The sequence below is a fragment of the Carassius gibelio genome, chromosome B1 (genome assembly GCF_023724105.1).
Source record: "Carassius gibelio isolate Cgi1373 ecotype wild population from Czech Republic chromosome B1, carGib1.2-hapl.c, whole genome shotgun sequence".
NCBI classification, from domain to species: Eukaryota; Metazoa; Chordata; class Actinopteri; order Cypriniformes; family Cyprinidae; genus Carassius; species Carassius gibelio.
In genome coordinates this window covers 24,865,201-24,889,109 of record NC_068396.1, presented here as the reverse complement: position 1 = coordinate 24,889,109, position 23,909 = coordinate 24,865,201, and the positions used below count along the sequence as shown (strand labels likewise).

The window sequence follows — 23,909 nt, the reverse complement described above, 5'->3', positions numbered from 1 at the left end:
TTAACGTGTCATTATTACAGTGTAGTTAATATTTAAATACAGCGTAATATTAATTATCAACATGCACTTACTATACGGTCAGGACTTGGATTTGGCATAGGGGTTACTTGCATGTAATTATGCATAATTTATTGTTATTATAATAGTAAGTATGAATATGAAGTGTAACAAGGACACCTTAAAATAAAGTGCTATCAAACTTTGTTTTGCTAGATGTTGCGCAGGAAATCTTAAGTCAGTTAAAACAGCATTAAGACATAAGAAAAGAAAAAAAAAACATTAATGTGAAGGAAAAACACACAGTATGAATAATAATAATAATAATAAACAATGAAACTAGTTTGTACAAAATAAAAAAATTGGTTATATTATAAACTGACAAATTATTTTGTGGTTAATGTAATTATTTATATGTACATGTAATAAATGTAACATATAAAACATTTTAACAATTACAAAAAGTATTACCTTGAAGATCTGAGAAGATGAAAATGTTGACCAAATGAGAATGCTTAAATGTCTAGAAATGTTGTCCCTTAAAAAGGTTTTATTGTTATTAATTAGGCTAGTGTTGTCCTTTATAGTTGTACAATTTGCAAAAAAAAGTTTTTAATTATTATTATTAAATGTTGTCCTTTCAAATGATTTGCTGGGGGTGGGCTCCATTGTCAATAAGATTATTAACTAAAAATCCCAGCAGATATTCTGAATTGAAAATAATATCTTGTTGAGACTAATATGACAATTAATGTTGCTTTGGATGCTTGAAGTCTAAGTTTATTATTATTATTATTATTATTATTATTAATATAATTCAATATATTATTTTAATTGATTTCCATTATTTAACATTTTATTATTATTATTATTATTATTATTATTATTATTATTTAATTGATCCATTATCCATATCATACCACTCAATTGCTCCACAAGGATGTTTCTATTTCAATGTTGAAATGGTGAGCCAAAGTTTGGAAGTTATGTTAAAGTATTTAAATTCTCATCAATTAACTAAAACCACTTATAGCACGTTTAAACCAGCAGTTGTTTTCATTGCCTGACCTACATGGCGAACAATAAATATATATAATTATTCACAATTCTCCTTACAAGAGGTAAAAGACAAGCAGCAAAGAGGGGGGATAGAAAGATTCACACAGATATGATGTTGCATGGATAAACAGACAGCTACAAAACATACAAAAAGACAAAGACAAGATATAAGACAAGAGAAGTAGACAGAGCACAGAACAGAGATGCACAACACACATAAAACCCAAAGAAACAGGGTGAGAAGAAGGCTCTAGCGCAAAGCTGCAGAGATTGTGTGTGAGGAGATACAGAAAGAAAAACGCGAGAGGGGAGTGGCCTATCAGCGACCGAACTGGGCGGGGCAGGAAACTTGCGTGACAAACAGAGTGAAAAACAAGCGTCTCCAGGCTGGGCTCCTCTCCTCTGGGCAACGCATTAATACCACTGCCTTTCATCTTTTCTGTCGCTTTCTGTTAACCCAGTCCTGCCTCCACTCCCCACATCCATCTTTAATCACCACTCCCCAAACAGGCTCACCAATTACCACAGTTAGGCTGGCCAGGCCTGAGCAATCCATCCCCAAGAAGCAGAAATGGAGGAATGACTCGGTTGCTCTTTATATAGTATACTGATTCACCATCAGGCCCTCTAATACAGTGAGGTAATGTCATTTCTTCTGTCTTTTTGAATAAAGTTGCCCATTAGTTTTAGACTTGGCGACTGAAAGAGGATCCCTCCTGACATATAAAAGCCTCCCTTTTCTTCTCAAAAATAGATGTTACTTATAAGTCAATACAGATGGCCTTGGCCTTGGAGACTTCAAAGCCAGTGATGTGACCAAACCATGCAACTGAAGGCATGTTGAAAACAGCTTAGAATAACCTGTTCTGGAAAAAACTAAAATAAAAATGGTCTGTTGAGGTCACATGGTGTCATGTGCTCCCAAGAATGGCATGGTGAGAAGTAAAGAGGTATAAGCTAATTAACCATAAGAGCTGCAGGTATGACCTTGCGTCCTCACATCCTCTTTCTCCTTCTTTTGCTTTCTCACGCGATCCCTTCATCCAGCAGCAGTTCAGTAAAGCGTGCACTGCATCTCCCCATGCAACAACCAGTTAATTGTCAGATCAAATAAACTCAGTCAAGGAGATGGACTCAGAAATCAGAACCTGGGCTCGGGATGATAAATCAGACATGAAAAATGACAAAACATGCGCTAAGTCAATTTTAAAGCACAATCCATGTGAAGTCTCCATATTAATATTTAACATCAAAAGGCATTGATTGTACATGTGGTTTAGATGAAATGCCCTGCGAAAGAATATATCTTCGGTTTTTGATTATTCGTGTTCACGTGTGGATCTGCTACACACGTGAAAAGAAATACTACACACACACACACACACACAAATAAATGCCACAGCTTAGAGGTTTTGATATATTTTATATGAAATGCCTTTTCATAACACTCATAAAAACAAGTATTAAACATTAGAATAAAAAAAGAATCTCTCTTTTGTCTAAATTCTCTCTTGTTGCAAAGTGTTATGCAAATTGGCATTAACTAGCAAATCCTTTAAAACGATCTAATTGTAAATAAGCATATTATTTCAGTTGTAATACTGCAAAATCGCTTTTTTTATTTACAAAGGATTTATTTATGTATTTGCATTCACTTACAGTTCTTATAGTCAACGTGCAGCATTTTTCTGAAATAAATTAAAAACCTAGCCAAGCTCAAACTGATGTTATATAAAATTTCAAAACTAAACTATAAATTCTGACTGCTACTGTAGCTTTTTCAAAAACTTTATACTTAAAACAATAAAATAACTGCTGCAACACAGATCATACTTAGTAAATATATATAAATAAATATATATATTTCTCTTCTATGCATTTACATATTTTGCTTAAGCATTGCAATTTTTAGTTTGTATTTAAAAACCTCACATTTTCACCTCTTTGTGGCAGCATGATGAGCTGGGGTTGACAGGGGGCAACGTAGCATGAAGAGGTTAAGCAAACAGACATTCTTCATTAAAAACCTCCAGCTGATAAAGAAGATAAACTGACATTGTAGGCCAAGCTGAAATAATAATGAAAATCATGCATTGACTATGTTATTAGAGTATGCTACTATTTTACTCTTCTATAAAATAATAATGTAGCAGAAGGTGTGTTCAGTTGAACAAATACACAAATTTTACAATAACTACAGCAATAACTATAAAAATCAGAAAGTCGTTTTTAGAGGATTTTACAGGATGTGTGAATTCATTTTATACTGTTTTGTATGTGTGTGTGTGTTTGTGTGTGATAATTAGTGTTTGTGCAATGCTTACTGTCTCATTTTATTTGCATTAAAATAAGCTTAGACACAAACACACATTTAAAAAAAAAAAATGTTTTACTGTTTCAGATATATTCAGATACATGACTTATCATGAGTAACATGCCTTGCACACATCAATCTTAATACATGGCCTCAACACACGATGAACATAGATAAACATGCTGGATGATTATAGAAATACTATCATATACTATCAAATAAATAACCATGCATGGGATCAAATTGTGTTATATGTTTCCTTTAGCAATAATTCTGAAATATATTTTTCTTTATTAAGCCTTTGTTTTAAACATTTGCAGACTGATGCTGTATTAACCACACAGGCAAGTCAGCACAAAACTTCAGCTGTGCCTCCGCCCATATATCAATTCCAATTTCACGGTGACGACTCAATCCAGGTCCAGACCGCAGAGAGCACGAGGGCGTTCAGGCTGACCGCACCACTAAAGAGCGACAGCAGATGCATGGACCTTAAATGTGTCTAATGTCAATGTGGAGTTTAATGGGTCAAATGAAGGGTCCCTGGAACAGAAGCATAGCAGGGTGAACCTGAACCCGGCTACTGTCTTTTATAGAAAACAGTAAACAGTCCTTAACGATCATACAAAAGTCATGACTGACTGAACTTTAGTCTGTACACAAACATGATGCATGCCATCCATCGGTTCAGCCGAGCATAGAGACCAACATTACTGTGCTGAACTTGGCTTATATGAAAACGAATCTTTTTGTCTTTGTAAAAAACTTGCAGAATCACTTGTCTGTTATGGCTTCAAGATTAGGTTTAACATTTATTCTACAAAAGAGAAGTTATAGATAGCCATTGCTGCACTTTTTGTTATTCTATTTAAGAACTTCGTATTAACCAGTAATTTTTTTCGTTTGTTACAAGGGTAAGTGTCATGATGTTTATTTTTTACATTTATATAGCATATGTAAGGTTAATTTCCCATGCACAATGATTTGAATTAACCTCCTTAAAACATGTTTTAAATTTCTAAATGTAATTTTATATTTTTTGAAGGGGCATAATAGTCAAAATAGTGGGATGTCCTAATTAGTAAAAACACACTCTTAAGGAGTATTTTTTAATCTATTATTATTATTTCTTAGCAAATAAAAATGTTTCAGCTAACTGTAGATTCACTTTAGTTTTCATGCTGAAAAATGTTGAAAAAAGAAAATATTGATTTTTTTTTTTTTTTTACAAAAATGTGTCACTGCATATCAATATAATCATAAATGAATACAAAAAAAAAACTGCAATGTGATATGATCAAAATTATGTAGTGCAAACAATAAGCAGAGTATATTATTTATAATTTATAAATGTTTTTATATCACAAAATTCTATTTAATAAAATAATAGATACACACACAACTCAAGCCCAACTAAGATACTCAACAGCCTCAACAGCCTAGGGTGTGTTACGCACTATTAAGCAGAGTAACATAAATGTCTGGATGGTTCTGCATTCTTTTAGCATAGTTGTCCTCTCTTTGATTTTCTGCTTATGAGGAATTTCTGAAATTCAGACTTTGTAGTATATTCATATGGGAATGTGTTCTTCTGGTAATGTACCAATGACAATATCTGTAGTGAGATAAACAACAATTACATATATTTGATCTGCATTACTGTAACCCCACCAATAGATGGGGTTTGTAGTCACCCCTTATGCTACCCCTTCAAAGCCAAGACAGATACTAGAGTTTTTCAGATTGACCTGTGGAAATGCAGCATTGTTACAAGACTGATACTTGCATTAGTGGACAGAGCAGAAGTATAGTTGATGAATTCTAGAGTGAGGAGATTTGTAAAGGAGGGAAAAAAAGGTTATTTTTAATGTTGTCAAAGGGAAAATATAATTTCACATTTCACATTCTAGAAAACATATCCACACTGTTAAATGACATTTTACAGTGCAATGTATAATGGTGGACGTTTAAAGTAAATGAAAGAACAACATGCTATAGCAAAAGATTGACATTTAAAAATAATTTTAATAGATATGTAAAATCGATTTAGAAAAATAAACAAGCATTTTCACATCAAGTATAAACGAAGACAATAAGGGTGGACATGTTTTACATTATTAGATAAGTCCTCTAAAAATAAGAAAACGAGAAAAAGATTATTACTAATACTTTGTTCTTGGAGTTGCTTTGCCTCCAAAAAAAAAAAATAATAATGTAACTTCTAGCAAATCACATGATTTAGACCAAATTTCAATATAACAGGGCAAACTGGAGTTTAAGATGCATAAACAAAACAAATTTAATGGTTTTACATACAGTGCCGTGCAAAAGTATTTGCCCCCTTCCTGTTTTTTTTGTTTGTTTGTTTGTTTTTTGCATATTTGTCACACTTAAAAGATTCAGATCATCAAACAAATTCTAATATCACACAAACATAACCCGAGTAAATACAAAATGCAGTTTTGAAATAATGATTTCATTTATTAAGGGAAAAAGCTGTCCAGACCTGCCAGGCCCTACGTGAAAGAGAAATTGCAGCTTAAATCTCATAACTGGTTGTGCCACCCTTTGCAGGAACAACTGCAATCAAGTGTTTGCGTTAACTGGCAAGGAGTCATTCACATCGCTGTGGAGGAATTTTGGCCCACTCTTCTTTGCAGAATTATTTTAATTCGGCCACACTGGAGGGTTTTTGAGCATGAATGGAGAGTTTAAGGTCATGCCACAGCATTTCAATCAGATTAAAGTCCGGACTTTGACTTGCCCAAACCTTAATTTTGTTTTTCTTGAGCCATTCAGAAGTGGACTTGCTGGTGTGTTTGGGATCATTGGCCTGCTTCATAACCCAGGTACGCTTGCCAAAGTGATGGCAGGACATTCTCCTTCAGGATTTTCTGATAGAGTGCAGAATTCATGGTTGCATCAATTATGGCAAGTCGTCCGGGTCCTGAAGCTGCAAAGCAGCCCCAGACCATCACACTACCACCACCATGCTTGACTGTTGCTGTAAGAACATCAATTGTTTGTTATTTCTTATTGGTTATTTACGGTCACATGGGCACAGGTGATCACTTCCGTTTTCGTTATTATTTCCTTTGTCAGATTGTTTGGTAGGTGGGAAGGGGTGAGGTCCAAGAGCCAACTTTCTGTTGACTGTATTGCATTGGTCTGATCATGTTTTATATGCTTTAATAAAAAGTGAAAGCACGTTAAAATTGTCAGTTTTCCTTTGATGGGAATGACGGAGTGTGAACGAGTCACAAACCCACTAACTAGCCTCTATGTGGCGATTAGATGCCGCTAATAGTTGCTATGATGTTCTTTTTATGAAATGCTCTGTTGGTTTTACACCAGATGTAATGGGACACACACCTTCCAAAAAGTTAATCTTTTGTCTCATCAGTCCATATAATATTTGCCCAAAAGTCTTGGGGATATTAAGATGTTTTTTGGTAAATGTGAGACGAGCCTTTGTGATCTTTTTGTTCAGCAGTGGCTTTTGCCATGGAACTCTGCCATAGATGCAGTTTTTTGCCCAGTCGCTTTCTTATTGTTGAATCCTGAACACTGATCTGAGGAAAGTGAGACCTGCAGTTCTTTAGATGTTGTTCTGGGTTCTTTTATGACCTCTTGGATGAGTTGTCATTGCACTCTTGGAGTAATTTTGGTAGGCCGGTCACTCCTGGGAAGGTTCACCATTGTTCCAAGTTTTCTCCGTTTGAGTATGATGGCTCGACCATGGTTGGCTGAAGTTCTAAAGCCTTAGAAATGGTGTTCTAACCCTCTCCAGACTGACACGTCAACTTTTTTTTTTTTTTAATTATCTGTTCTTGAATTTCTTTAGATCCACCAGGTAGGTTTGGACAGCTTTTTTCCATTAATAAATGAAATCATAATTTAAAAAATGCATTTTGTATTTACTTGCATTATCTTTGTGTAATATTAAAATAATTTGATGATCTGAATCTTTTAAGTGTGACAAATATGCAAAAACTAAAAAAAAAAAAAAAAACAGGAGGGGGGCAGAAACATTTTCACGCCACAGTATTAAAAAATAAATAATTTGCAACATGATTGGGGAGATTGGAATACTAATCATATTAATCATTATGAATGTGTTAATTGTGATATATATATTAGAGGTGGGCATAGATTAATTTTTTTAATCTAGATTAATCTCAATGTGAGATTAAAATGGCTCATTCGAATTCTGCCGGCGGCATTCAGAATATGTATGTTACCCAAATAAAATTGACAAACAGTAAGTCTTTGAGAAGGGGTTTATCAGGTGCATTAGAAAAGGGGCTCATCTCCTGTTTCCAAAATGCATCACAAAGTGCTTGAAAAAGCTGTAAACTAATTCCACATTGCACAAGGTGCAAACAACCTTACTCCTGTTTCACACATACTCCATCTGCAGTGCGTATGCGTTGCATATTTTTTTACGCACCCATGTTAACGGATTCCCGTTGCGCTCCAGGAGCATTGCGTCTGCAGCAGTGCATTGATCGTTTACGTACCGAGTAGCGAACTGCAAACGCATCCTGTGTGAAAGCACATCGAGTTCGTGCTGCACCACATATGTAACGTACACTGCTTACACAGCAGTTCAGTCCGTGTACTGTTTGAGTAAATGAATTACTCCGGGATATTGGTTTGTTTTAACTCAGAAGGAGCGTCAGCCACTTTAAAAAAAGTTAACAGCTTAAGTCATTTGTGGATTAATGCTTATTGAAGACACAGACCGTTTCAAACGAATCAGTTCGATTTGGTGGACTGGTTCAAGAAGATCCGGTTACATCAATTGATTCAGGATATCACTGCACTGCAGTGAATGCGCTCACAACAGAAGTCGTAATTTTTGTTATTTTTGGACCAAAATGTATTTTCGATGCTTCAAGAAATTCTAACTGACCCTCTGATGTCACATGGACTACTCTGATGATGTTTTTCTTACCTTTCTGGACATGGACAGTATACCGTACACACAGTTTCAATGGAGGGACAGAAAGCTCTCGAACTAAATCTAAAATATCTTAACTGTGTTCTGAAGATGAACGGAGGTCTCACGGGTTTGGAACGAAATGAGGGTGAGTCATTAATGACATAATTTTCCTTTTTGGGTGAACTAACCCTTTAAAGTTGCATTTATTTAACATCTTGTTTAAAATATGCAGTATTTTTCAAGTGGTAAATACTGTAGCTCTTGTAAAAATGACCCAGCTGTGGGAGCATTATATTCATTATAGCAGTAGCATTATAGCAGTATAGTGATATCCTGACTGGATTACTAGAGGAGACTAAAGATCATACAGTGCTAAATCTCCTTTAGTGACAGGTTGGATGAAGAATCAACATGAAGTGGGTCATATGCTAATCTATCTTTTAGCCTTTTGATACTCTCGATTCATATAATACTGTACGGCCCTGAGGAGACCTTAGACTGAACCATCACAACATGTCCAGAGGAAAATACACAAGAAGCTTAACAAACCGAGGCTGAAATGAAGGCACAGTGGAAAACCATACCTTTTCTTTGATTACAATTCCTTTGGCCTGGTTTCCTTTTGTGCCCCATCCTAGGCAGGAAACATGGTTATACCATGTGGTAAAACAAATATTTTTCATGCTTATTAGTAGAATACTGACCTCATGTGAACATGAGGACAAATGGATGAGGGATGAGTTCATGTGATGGGAAAGAAATGTGACATATAGTGAATGACAACGAGGGCAAAGGGTAGCTAAATAAATGGAAGAAAGATAATGTGTATTAAAAAAGAAAATGTAAAAGAGAGAAGAAAAAGAGGGGGAGAGCGAGAGGAGAGCATTAAAGGTCTCAATACTGGTCACCAGTGTGAAAAGGCCATGCCAGTCTAGATAAGGATCAGTGGTGTTATGTGCCCATGAGGCCAGGGGATGACTGCCCTCACATACAGGGGGTCGGACTTGGTGCCATATCAGAGAGAGTGCTGAAATACACAGTAATATGAGCTAAATAATCTCTGCCTCTCACTCACAAGCTAAAGAAGAAGCAAAAAGTAAGGAAAGAAGAGAAGTGAAAAGTCAACCACAGTCAATACATCAAAACCTCAGTGAGCGGGTTAGATTTGTGTCCGTTGTTTAAAAGACAAACAGGCATCACTGTCCACAAAGTACACATTAGACATAATTTAACAATTAAGTATCACACTGTGGATTTTCAAACATGAAGCCTGTTCAATTACAATAAATGCCTGTGATATTGCCTTTTCTGTTGATGCCTGCTGCAGGATATCAATCCAATCAGTGTATACAATATTATTTTAATAAAAATAATAGTAATAAAGAAGAAAAATATATACAAAAAAATGCTTAATTTAAAAACTAAGAAGACTTACTCGATTAGTTTTTGCTGAGACTATTATTTCACAACGACTACAATTTGTCAACGAATACAACAACTACTGTAGCTACTTTTATGTTATATATTTGTTTGTAAAAGAAAAGCAGGAATATACGCTACTCCTTTGACAAAACTGTTTATAACTAGTGTATATAAAATTCGATTCTTCTAAATTTGGTCATTTTAGGAAATAGAAACCTGCACTTTAAAAAACAAATTAGAAAATCTGTTTAATAAAACCCTTAATCAATAGCAGTGACGTAAAAGGGAATTTAGCGCGTCAACACTGTGATTTATATAGGCTACTGAAAACTGTTAAGTTTGTTACGTGTATACGAAAATCTTAAAATGCATGTGTTGCCTACAGAATTTTTTTAATACTTTTTTGTCATCAGACGAAATAAACTATGCGTCACGTAATTAAACTATAGTTCAAACTGTAACTAAAATAATAGGCAGTGAGCTAGCACCTTTATCCTATTATTATTATTATTATTATTATTATTTTATTATTATGTCTTTATGAACAACTAGAAACACATAGCAAAAAAAAAAAAAAAAAAGAAAACAAAAGGCTCCTGAAATAAATATTAAACTATACCGAGCCTATCCCAATAACAATTATTTTAAATAGTTAATTAATTAATTTAACAGTTCGCAGTATAAGAAAGCAAAAATAAATAAATAAATAACCCTTAGATATTAAGAAATCGTCCATAAGCTCACTTTCAAAACACTGAAATCGAAAAAAATATAGGCTATATTTAAATATATATAGCCTACATATACAATTTTGTGTATTTGTATGTGTTTTATAGCTACTTCTCCTAGTGCTAACACATTTCAAATTGCAGGTTTACAGTTCTCAATTTCTATTAAAAATGAAAAATTACTAAAAAGAACGGAAGACGATAAGGGTGTGTATACTCACTAAATAATTACTGAATTAAGTTTATGCTGGGTTTTAAGCCAGAGCGTTATTTAGCATATTTACGTATTTGCTCTCCAGAAACGGTACGATCACAGACGTCAATTTACAGATAGGCCTGTTTTACATAGAATATAACCAATAAAAAAATTTAACTACAAAATAAAATTATAATCATAATCATAATTATATTTTATTTTCATGTAGCTACAATTATTGTAAAGGTTGATATCCACAAAGATGCTTTAAAATGTTTAGTCAAATACCTAAAAAAAATGTCTGTCATGTGATAAAATCACATGGTTTTTAAAACCAAGTTTAAGATAAATACAGTATTTAATATAGCCTAACTGAAACAAGACAAATATCACGTTACACCGAATGAAAGTAGAAGCGTTTTTTAAGAATCAGGTAACAGCTAGCCTATCCATTTACAATTTTAAAGAAAAAGAACTTGACTTTACATGGCCTAATATTTTCATGCTTTCAGCGCTTAACAGGCCCAAAACCTCGATATTACTGTAAAAAAAAAAGCCTATATTTAGGCCATAGCCAATAAATCAACCCCATTATCTAAATGATTTCAAACTGTTCTGTTTTTCTATTTTCTGTGTCTACAAATGCTTGAAAATGCCATATGGGCTATATGCTCTCAAGTCTCTGATTTAAATAAAACCAAATGCATCAATGTAGGCTATTTGTCCAGTTATACTGTCAGGGCCAGGAACATATTTATTGCAAATTAGCCTGTTAACGCTCGAAAAAAATATATTCTAATAGGCTTGATCTATAAAGCTCGGTGTTTTACATATGAGCTCCAAAAATCCTTAATATTTTAACTGTGGCTAAACATATTATTTGACATATTTAAATGCATTATGCGAGCACAACATATCCTGGGATGTCCCGATGAAGGCTGTCTCATTGCCAAACAGTGGCGTTTGCTGTAACGTTGTGATGTAGCGAGCGATCCGACCAATAGACGGAGCAGCATCCGATTCTGCGAGATCCCCGGCTGACGCGATGCGCTGAACCACTATCTGTATTTTGATTTGCTCCCTAATTGACCCAAATAAAGCCCACTGTGACAGGGGTTCCACCGGCCCTGAGGCACGATCAAAAGCGAAGTCGAATTGAAGCCGGTATTACCCTTTCACGAGTAATCCCATTTGCTATTGTGCTCGTCCAATAGCAGAATGCCCTCCGCTCGTTAAGCGTTTTACTTGACTTGGATTCTTCTTTACCACAGACCCGCTTCTCTCTGTGCTGAGCCGTGGACGGAGGAAGGATTTCATCCTGCTGAAGCGATGGTTGAGCTGGGATATCCGGAGAGGAAGGATTCGTTACTTTTTGCTTAGAAATAGGCTATACGCGACTCACCCGGCTATTGCTGTGACTAGTAAGCTATATTTGTACGAGAAATGCACGACAAAAGTCATCAACAGCATACCTCCACCACATCCAGGGGCTCGTCGTTTTTTATCGAGAATTTACTTGGCTCTTGTAGGACAGAAAAGTCCGCCCGTCCTTTAAAGGATAACGATGGCATGGAGCGAGAGATGGGTCTTAAGCGCGGCACTAAAGCGCATCGCAAGGAAATGTGCAGTCAAGCATCCAGCACAGGCTTCAAGACAGACATGTGTCGGAGCACACAACCACCTCTGGAGTGGCATGAACGGGAAACATCAGAGAGTAAGTTGCGGGATACACAGATATCGTATAAAACTCATAATTATGTTAAACATCGTAAATGAAAGTAATATAGAGATTCTTAGTCTGAGCTGATATCTAGGCCTACATTAAATAGGCCTAGTCTATTTAATTTAAATGAGAATACAAGCTCCAATGGATTTGATTCTTCTTGATAGAATAGGATAAATTGCGCATTGTTAGTTTCCAACTGAATAATTAGGCTATTTCCGTGTTGGTGTACAGCATCAATTAACCTATGCTACTGGCAGGTTCACGTGTTAAGCCTCATTAGGTAAAACCAACAAATCAACTCGGAGGTGCTGAACAGCCGGGTCGCAATGAAAACCTAACAAACTCGTTAAAGGATTAAGAGTGCAAATGGTTTGTCTGATTCTCTGTAAAGCTGTGAAAGCCACAGGAAGAGAGTTGGAAGCGAAGACACACCAATATTGCAAAGGCTATTTGGGAACGTGCCAGATTTAGAGCACATTTTTTACATCACTTTGGCAAACATCTGTCTGATCAATTAGGTTATAATAAACATGCATTTCTCCAAAACTTACACGTTCAATCATTACTTTATCAGGTCCAAAAGGAGAAAGCCTCCGTTCCAGTGAAGACTGCCGCAGCGACAGAAACAGCCTCGTGGCCTCTGAGCTTCTTGATCGAGCGGTGGACCGAAAAACGAGCGAGTGTGTGCTTGATGAGGGTGAGGATGCTCGGCAGCTTTTCGACGAGCGCTCCGGTCCCGACAATTCGGAGCTAGGCTCGGCCAGGAAGAAAAAGACCCGAACTGTGTTCAGCAGAAGCCAAGTCTTCCAGCTAGAATCCACTTTCGACATGAAGAGATACCTCAGCAGCTCTGAGCGCGCCGGCCTCGCGGCCTCCCTGCACCTGACCGAGACACAGGTGAAAATCTGGTTCCAGAACCGCAGAAACAAATGGAAGAGACAACTGACCGCGGATTTAGAGGCTGTTCACTTTAACCACAGCTCCCAGCGGATTGTACGGGTGCCCATCTTGTACCACGATAAAACGACACCCATGTCGACTCTCAGTTTTAACGTGTCTCAAGTCTCGCCACCAATCATGGGCTTCTCAAATTCAGTGAACTATCCTTTATCACCTTTTTCTCATTCAGTGAATTTAATGGCATCGCAAATGACAGGCCTTGTCTGATTGTCTGAAGTAAATTGACAAGTGGTCCAATGACAGTTTTAATCATTCTGAAAGGTGCAATAACTTATATCCTGCTGGAAACTGATGTCTCCTGTGTCCAAAGAAAAGAAAACACCTATCATAAAATCACATGAGAAATGACAAGTTTGTGTTAATTGTCACTGTTTCCTGTCTGTGCATGGGCCCTCACGTGTATGTAAATATAAGGGCAACACTTGCTTTGTGCAAATATATTTTTATTCAGAACCACCGATTTGTAAGTTTTGACACTTTTTCCACATTATAAATGTAAATAAACGAATCACTTTTACGCAAGTATGGTTGTCTTGTACACGGGTTCTACTTAGAGATTATACCATGCTAGATGACGTCAAGACTTTACGGGACAGGGGAAAACCATAGGCCTAAATCTTGTATCAAGCAAAAATATTTCCACAGGTGTCAAGATTATCTCGATTACTTTTCTAAATGTAAATTCTTAGCCTACATTTTCACAGTAAATCAGTGCAGCACTATTATTCACAAACAAAAATGTGTGGTTTCAAAATGCCACAACACAACAGAAAACACGGTGTACTGAATTACTTCTGGATATCGTAAGCATGGAAGAGACCGATTGATGGATAATACATGAACACAACAATATTTATAATTAAATATCAAATATACAGGCTACATATACAAATAAATCCCTTTAATAGTAGGCCCGCAACTATACCAGGCATATTTACTTTCCTATTTAACAACAGAAAGAATAATTATGTGAAAATACGATTTAGCAATTTTAGGGCATTATTTTATTACATTAAGACATACAAAATCACATAATTATATAACAATGACATCTTAATTGTGGTGACGGACTAAAGGTTCAGTAAAAATAATATTTATTACAAAATTATCGTCCATGAATGCTTTCAGTGTTCAAGAATTAGATAAATTATTAAATGCCCCTGAAATATCAACTTAACTATACAATCACTATGGAAAATGTAAAGTGTATCGTTCATTTTTTTATAATATTAATTGCACGGCCAAGATAGTTCAAAATAATAATACAGGATGTTTCTGCCACAAACACCGCAATAAAATAAAAACAGTTATTGAAATACTAAATGCAAAAGACAGCGAAACTTTGTTAAACAACCAGAGAATAGGTTACACATATTTCAACATTTGGAATTATCTCGCACACATATGAAGTGCAAGAAGCAAAATCATAAATTTAACGATGAAGTTGCTAGAACTGAAAGTTCATCTAAAAAAATAATAATTAATCACCTAAGCTACATTGCCCTCCCTTTGCAAGCGTCATCAAAGGAGCTAGAGAAGGCCAAAGAGGCAAAATACGCGCCTCTTACAAAAAGCTGAAATCTCTTTCCTTTTCTTAAGAGCTCTCATTAAAAATAGTGGTGCTGTTCACATATCGAAGTATGTGTGCCAGATGTCGGGATAGGTCTGAGCTCTAGCTCCCACCCTCCTCTGCCATTGGCCGTCGCGCTGTCTGATTCTCGTGACCAATAAACGATGGAGAATCGTATTCTTCCGGTCAGTGGACTAACAGTCTACGCGAGCGCAGCAGCACTGCAAGTCGTGGAGCGATGGTGCTCGGTGATTAGAGACCTTAGTTTATGAAACAGCAAAAAGGAGACACGGACGACAAAGACCCCGCATCTAACGGAGAATATGAGCAAGGAGGACGCGTCATGTCGGCCGGCTTCTTTGAAGTTCACCATTGACAACATCCTCAACTCCAAGTCTAGCAGCAGAAACTTTGACAGCTGTCATTCAAAGACATCGCTCGTAGTGTGTCGGGATGGCTGTCTGCATCATCCCGGAGAGAGCGAGGGTCCATGCAAAGAAGGGTCTGATGCACGATTGCACACCATTGGTAAGATACTGCTTTTAACTTTGGCACAAATCTGCATTCATTTATTATTAGTTGTACTGTAATTTTGAACAAATATCAATAGCATCTGACTGGCTTTCAGATAAAGTCAACAGAGAGCGAGATGGGACTGTGGACGCGCTCAAAACCGTCGACACGCGCAGCGAGAGCGCGGACAGCTGCGACGACGGGCAACAAAAGAACAACGGCAAGAAGAGTAAACTAATGACGAAAAAGAAAACGCGCACTATATTTTCAAAAAGACAGATCTTCCAACTGGAATCTACGTTTGACATGAAACGCTATTTGAGCAGCGCGGAGCGCGCGTGCCTGGCGAACTCTTTGCAGCTTACCGAGACTCAAGTCAAAATTTGGTTTCAGAATCGACGGAATAAATTAAAAAGACAACTGTCTACTGAACTGGAAGGACCGACGAGTGATTTCAGTGATGTTGGAAAGACGGTGCCGCTGCCAACTTTATATACTAAAGAGAATAATCTGCTCGGAAGGTGCGTGCTTCCAATGCCTCTACCAGTCGTGTATCCTGGAGGTAGCGCGCCTTACTTTTATTTCTCAAACGCCAGCAAGTATTTCAGCCTGTTTGATGGAGATATATGACTTAGAAAAGACCCTCGCACAGGGAACGCATAGCTCTAATAACAAAAACTGACAACACGGCCCAACTCAAATTTTGATAAGCATTGTCGGCCTTTTTGTGTGTTTTGCTGAGAACATTGTTCAGCTATCGGTCAGTAAAGAAGCTGGCTTGTATTTCTATGCAAAAGCCTATATTATTTATTGTATGTTGTACAAAAGTTTATATAGGCCTAAATAATAACACCTAGCATATTATAACCCGATTACAGTGCAGCAGCCATACTGGCAGAATTGCCAGTGCCAATCACTCTGTCACATGGCAGGACATTATAACACAAATGTTTTACTGTTTACATTATCATTATCATTATCATTATCATTATTATTATTATTATTATTATTTTACATCTCCGCCAAAGAACGATTATTGATGCATGCGTTTGTATTTTAAATGGCCCTCTAATTTCAAAATGAGCAATTAAAAAGTATTTAAGTGAATGTATTGGTTATTTTACATTTAGCGCATGTTTGTATGTTTATTCCTTTTTATCGTTTTCAGCATAACCTTGCCAATTAAGAAGACTATACTACCAGAGTGTCATTAAATATTCTGTTTTACACTTGCTTCAAAAGAAAACTTGTGTCCTGGCTTTTTTTGTAGCTATTAGTAACTTGTTGGGTTTTATCCATTTAAGAACGCTATAGTGTTTTGATACTGAATCAGTTAAAACTATCATTGCAAATTAGGTCACACTCACGGGTTTTTATTAAACACGTGAGTCTCATTAACAATGTTTAGAGTCTCATGTTCTTGAGGAATTATCTATAACAAGCCAACAAAGTCTCACCGGAAAACAAAGTTCCGAAGACCAAGCCTATTATACTCGGAACACGTTTTAGGTTTTACATACCTCCTATTCCACCTGAGGAAAGTATATATCCAATAACTATGTAAAAAAATAAAATAAAAATAAAATAAATACATAAAAAAATATACATTGCCTAACAGTTAACTAAAGTGCCAATAAACGTTCGTGCAAATAGGCATTACAAAGTTTTACAAACATGCATTTTACATTCAGTTTATAGTGTTTTAATATAAATCAGCCTGCTTGACGTTGTAACCTAATCTTGGAGTAAACTTTACTCAGTGTTCATTAACACATTTTAAAATGAATAGCTTAGATTAGCCTAATTTACATCGTTGTGAGATATACATACATACATTTGTAATTTAAGGCCTATACCTTGAAAAGAATAATTTTGGTAACGGTTAGGCCCACAAATTCTCATTTCTAGTGAGGTCATGTTAGGCCAAGGTACAGTTTCCACTGAAAGAATGAATCTTAAGAAGGCGTCTGTTGTCATTTGGGTCCTGCTCGTCAGCTCTGTGATTCACAGATTCTTGACCTAATTTAATTCTTTCAGCCGCCGAATTGAAAACGTGGCAAACGAGGTCTTGCTCTTCTTTCTCTCTCGCAGTAATAATAACTAAAAGTTATTAAATAAGTAAGGTAAGTCATTCTTAAAGTTTTACAAAGCTAAGCTAGATAGCTACTTGTTCTCCCGAAAAGGAATAGAGTTCACAGACGCTATTTGCTCAAGGATAAAATACTAGGCCTACCGTAGGAGAATTTTTTTTTAAAATTTTATTAAACATTAATTAACAGCAAAGATAGTTAACAACAGCCTCCTGGATAACAGCAAAAGTAGTTGTTTGTAAACAAGCTAAAACGCTGTAGGATAATCTCATTTTACACCGACAGCGATACAGCGATATCATTCCAAAATTTTTATTATAAAATATTTTTAAATGATAAACAATACACCCAGATTGACTTTAAAATTAAACATGTAAGAAAAAATAAATAAAACGTCTTGACTGTTGCTTTATATATACAGTACAGTACAGGCTCTCAAACAACATGATCATTTAAAAAAGTCGCACAGATCTTGGGATGATTATTAATAAAAAGGTTGGAATGTTTTCTGTCAATGAAATGATATTTCTCACAGAACACTTCCAAACCGTATGAAACAGAACTTCAACAATAGCAAAGCAAAGTTGAAAAACGACTAATTCAAATAATTTTTTTTAATTTACAAAAATGAAAAATGGCTAATCTAACTAAGTTAATTTCAAAATGTTACTTATATACTTAAACCTATTAATCTGGATTAATATAAATCGCATTACTGTAAATGTGGATTTCAATTAAATAGAATGTTGTGTAATATATCATGGATTAAAGTTACTGAAGGCTCAATGCCCTTTACCATCTGAATGGAGAAAATAAAACTTTGGAAGCTTTTGACAACTTGCTGGATAATGTGACATATTATTTCTTTTACAGCATGCAGCCTTTTCACACATGGAAAAACGCTTTATACGTCAATCTTTATATAGGTCTATATACACACATAAGCATTAATGGGTTGAATGCTTTGTATCAATAATGTAACCACATAATCAAAATGCGGTTTTAAATACGGCACAATATGGAAAAAGTCATACTGGTTTACCACTGGCCAATAGTGACTTCTACGACCACCACTGTCAGTCTCATAAACACATTCATATTTCTGCATATACGGCTGTGAAGTAACCAAGCACTTGGGACATTTAGGGCCAAAGTGCCAAAGTACAGTGATGCTGTCCACTTCACTCAAGCCATTTTTTTTTTTCAACCAGGGAGGCACTCTGATTTGGTTTTGAGGTGGCAAGCTAATCACTGTGATTTCAGTATTGGATACCTAACTCCATCCATCAATTGCTACAATACTGCCCATTAACGCATGGGATCTTTTAATGGTCTAGAAAAGTCTGCGTATGTGTAAGTGGGGGGGGGGGGGGCAGACTTCCTGTCTCTGTGAGAGAGTGATGTCTCAATACAGCAAGAACACCTTCTGTCGTCCTGCACTTTGCTCCAAAACCACAAGGTTCAAATGACCTTCCACCCCTCCACTTTATATCCCTGCCCTCTCTGGTCCCATGGCCAAAAGGAGAAGAAAAATCCATTAAAACCAAGACCTGATCAAAGAAGCCACAACACAAACATGCCATATGTACAGGTTTAAGGGTATCAATGACTACAGCGAGTTATGGATGTCTCTATAGTATTGATTGATGGCACCTTTAACTGTAGAATAAATGATGGTTTTGAGTTACACGAGTCACATGACATGTTTTTTTATGTGAAACAGATATATTCCACACACTTACATTTATTTATAATATTTTTGTTTTATTTTGATATCTATTAAAAACACAGGTCAGTCTTTATTACATTAAGGGTTAAATTTATTATCTAAGCCAACGTACAAATGTTACACATAACAGCACTATAAAAAGACACAATCTGACAGAAACCAAGGCTAAAATACTATTTTCAGGTTCTGGTCTCATGCTAGAGTATGCAATTAATACCTCAAACCCTTAAAACTTAAGCTGAATTACCCAGGTACACCCAAGAGCATTTATGTGTGTGCGCATAGGTGCAAATATCAGTGTCTGTATAAAGGTGTGTGTGCGTTAGGGAGTGTGTCGGGTGTTTGGGTCCTTGAGATAGCATCTCCTAAAGTGGCCTCCTGTCGGCCGCCAGAGACTCTCACATTTCCGAGTGCTCTGGTGCTTGCGCTTGACAACAGCAGTCCACAAGGCACCTGAGCTCTGGAAGCAGACATGCTGTCTGCATGATTGACAGCTGATACAGGAAGAGGTGTGGCTGACCATTTAGAAGTGATTATGGAGTCACTTGCCAAATCGAACCAAAATGAACTTTCACCAAGGGAATGTCACATATCAAAATTTTTCATTATTAATAATAATAATAGCATGTATACGTCTATACATAATTATTATAAATTATATTAAATATGCTTTATAATAATATATATATATATATATATATATATATATATATATATATATATATATATATATATATATATATATATATATATATATATATATATATATATATATAATATAATCATATATATAATATTGATTATTACCTTATTTATCCACACAAACTTGTAAGCATGCATACAAGGAAATATAATTAATAAATACTAAAAATTTAAAGTGGGCAGAAGTGTGGAAAGCAATTCTGTTATGAACTTCCATTGTCCACATTGTTCCGCACAGTTCTGGGTCAAGTAGCCTCAGTTGGGGTTAGTGGTTGCGTCTTTGTACATCTGTCTTCATTGTTCCACTTTCTGTGTGCATGTGTGTGTATGTACCGTTCTGCCTGACTAAGAAGTGGCCTGTGTTTCTGGGGGTCCTCCAAGTACTTTGACCTCAAGGCCTTTCTCAGTTCTCTGACAGAGGTCGTTGCCAATGGCAACTGGAAGGAAGGCACCAGAAAAAGTAGGAGTTTTTAAGGAAAGCACCTTAAATACTGTAGGCACACAATGCTCCTTTAGCAATTTATTTTAGAGCTGCTTACCACGTCACTAGATCCTTGATCGCACAGTAGGTTAACTTTGTTTAACTCTGTTACATATCTAACTTTCATACTAATTCTACAGTGCATATGCATATTGTCCAATCAGACATCTATTTAAATTCACAAGTACATATTTTGACTAATTCTAAGACTGTGTTAAATTGTCATCAACAAAGAACAATCAAATAATCAGAATCATTAAGTGAGTTTGAAGCTTACTCTAAGCACACACTCCATCATATTTGACTTCACAGCAATGGGTGTTATTTTGAACAAAAACAACCGTCAAAATGAATTGAAGACAATGTGATTTGAAGAAGATGAAAAAGGGTTGACAGACTTTGTCGGACAGAGTGTGTGCAGGATTTTGGGGTCCGCAGAGAGTAAAGGTTGTGTCTCTGGCCTGAGGGTAAGACCACTCATTGCACAAAGGGTCCTTAATATGGTGCTGGGGGAGGATAAGAAGAAAAATATAACATTAGAACAGGACAAAACAAAGAGATGTGGTTGAGAAGAACACAGCCTATAAAAACATACTGAATAAAGAAAGAAAAATATGGTGAAAATATAGAGATCTGATAAAGGTAAAAGAGAGCGAGTTAGACATAGAAAGCGAGACAAACTAAAGCAATTCGTCTTTACGATAAGGCACTTTTAGCAGCAATGTTAAGCAATAGCCTACATTATGTCCTAACCAAGCAACCACACACTAGGCTTGCTAGCGTAGTAATGAATAATAAAACAAAGGCAATCAAAAAGTTCTCTTTGCATGCTCTCACACACTCACTCTCAAACACATGCCTACCTTATTTTATTTTGTGATGCTTTCCCAAACGGATTCCTTTTTGTAGCATCCCCTCTGGAACTTGTCAAATAGGCCTAATAATGTCCAATGTTTCTTTTCTTTCGCAGTCAGTGCCTCGTTGTCCATATTTGTTGATTAAAGCCTAAATGAAGTCAAGAGCATCATCATTTTTTTTAAACATGCCATGTTTTAACCATCGCTGAAAATGAACTTCACTTTGTGATTAATCCATTAACAAGTTAAGGGCACTAACTTTCGAAAAATATTTAAACTCAATCCATATCTTTTCAAGATCAAAATCACACAATCTGTCTTTGTTTTCTTGCCTTTGCTTCCTCTTGTTGTTTTGCTTTTTCATCATTATTATTTTCTCTCTGCAGTGCTTTGGCAATACATATATAAAAAAGTATGTTACGCCAATAAACCAATATGAGTTTGAATTTGAGAGTGAGCCATGTGAGTCCCTGAAGTGGCCAGTGGTCCAGGGGGACACTTGTAACAAGAACTCCATGACACAGCACATTACAACATAAACAACATCCTATTCGTTAGGACGAGCAACTGGAGAAGAGAACAGGGCTTTTCAATACCCCCTAAAGAGTTTCAGATAGCTTATTGATCTACTAATTTAGTAGACTTCTGTGGCCTGGGCGATGCTTGGCGCTTAAGGAAATTGAATGGGGGTTAGTGGACAATGAGCCTTTTGGAAAAGAAGATCGGTGAAGCAGAAGAATGAGAGAGAGGAGGAGCACATATGTATGAACACCAGCAGCAGCTTCTCTGTCTGATTGTAAGTTATCTGTTACTATGTGCACATGTGTGTGTGTGTGTGTGTGTGTGTGTGTGTTAGTTGAAAGTGGAGAGGGTGAAAAGCTAAATGTGTTTAGACTATCTGGGGAGCTCGGGTGTCTGATTTATGCATTAGGTTCCACCAAATTTGTCAGGAAAAGACATGACATCATCCAAATATTCAGTGCACAATTTTTAATATTCGTAATTATTTTGATCTAACACACTGATGTATGAAACATATCAAGTGAGCATGAGACATTTGGCTTTACAGTGTCAAAAGACAAACTTTATGAATAAAGAGCTTCTGCAACTTGGGAAATGCTTACCAACAATTTTAAGTAGATAAAGTATATTTTTATACATATATATTTTGTATCCTTTTTTTTTTTTTTTTTTTTTTTTTTTTTTTACAGGATAGTCCCATTGAAATGCAAAATATCTTGGCCAAAAAGGCAGCACAAAAAGTTTCACAATAAAACATAAAACTAACAACATTTAGACCTGCACTAATGCAATAACATATCAGAATATAAAACAAACAAAAATCGCATATTCATTCAAAAATATAATATCTACATATACACTTACAAATTCACAGGTTATTTAAAAGAGTTAAATAATTTATTTAACTCATCAAAATCATGTAAACAATGTTTACAATGATCTTTGTTTTGTATTTGTAATTATTTTGTGCAATTCATAATATTTTATATCTATTTAACAATTTCAGTTATTGCAGCTTCATCCCTATTTTTTTATTTAATTTATAAATAAATTTTAATCTAATACATAAGCAAACCCCAGGAAGTTTAGCGACCACTTTGAGAGAGCGAATGGTGTTCCATATAAACAAATTCTCTACTACAACTACACAAATATGTGATGACCAATGGATTATAAACACAATATGCTGATGTTCAAAAAGAAAAAAACATCAACTATCAAATGAAGCCACAAATTTATGGTCTGATGTTTCAAATATGTTCATACTAAAAACTTGTACGCAGACCCATTGCAGTACCGCTGTCTGTTGCTCACTTAGTGTGACAGAAAAGACAAAATCAATGTTCCACACACAGCGGTGCTGAAACTTGAGACTAATGGGGGAATGAATTGAGTGACTAGTGTGCTTGTGAGTAAGACTGTGTGTGTGAACAGCAGAGAGACGGGTGAAATTTATATGGGTGCAGAAGGGGCTCCTTGGCCTTGCAAGAGCGAGAAAGAGCATGAGATAAAAGAGGAGAGGAGTAAAGGGGTGTCTATTCACTAATGGAGGTGTATTGACTCTGCTGTTCTTTCTGAGTGAATATTAGCATTAGTCTGCCCCAAGTGGCATTGGACAGTGTCTGGACTTATAGATCTGCATGACTATTCTCACTCACATGATTATTAGTACAAGTCCTTCATTCCTCCACTCATCCATTCCCGGTCGATGATCCAGCCGCGGCTTCTTTATTTTCTAGAGATTAACCATGTAATCCGTCTCCTCTCAGCCTTCCTGTCCTCTTCTGCTCTCACTCATTGATCAATAATATGCTTTTAGTAGCTCATTCAAACTCACAATACCACAGTGTGTGTGTCTGAGTGTTTGTGTGCTTCTTGGGTTTGTGGGGAGTGCGTTAATTTATAAGCGATAGATAAAGTGGGCAGTGATTTATACGACTATAACAATTTTATCAGTGTTTATTAGCACTTGGTTGTTAACATAATAATCACTTCACACAGACAAACATTGGCATATTTAATAAGCAGCTGGCCCTTAGTTATTCAGAAAACCATAGTGGAATATCAACCTACTATCCAGAGATATTTTATAACTGTT

The 23,909-nt window shown here is 36.0% G+C and overlaps 2 protein-coding genes across 2 annotated transcripts; both read left to right on the top strand.

Annotated features, from left to right (window-relative positions):
• The first annotated feature begins 11,848 nt into the window (after window positions 1-11,848).
• hmx1 (H6 family homeobox 1) lies at window positions 11,849-13,857 on the top strand. The gene is made up of 2 exons (XM_052547025.1): window positions 11,849-12,375; window positions 12,962-13,857. Exons 1-2 carry the CDS (start codon window positions 12,105-12,107, stop codon window positions 13,552-13,554), a joined length of 864 nt encoding a protein of 287 aa, XP_052402985.1. The 5' UTR covers window positions 11,849-12,104; the 3' UTR covers window positions 13,555-13,857.
• Window positions 13,858-15,102: 1,245 nt separating this feature from the next.
• hmx4 (H6 family homeobox 4) lies at window positions 15,103-16,537 on the top strand. Its single transcript, XM_052546448.1, has 2 exons — window positions 15,103-15,445; window positions 15,546-16,537. The coding sequence occupies exons 1-2, from the start codon at window positions 15,241-15,243 to the stop codon at window positions 16,058-16,060; spliced, it is 720 nt and encodes a 239-aa protein (XP_052402408.1). The 5' UTR covers window positions 15,103-15,240; the 3' UTR covers window positions 16,061-16,537.
• The last annotated feature ends 7,372 nt before the right edge of the window (window positions 16,538-23,909 follow it).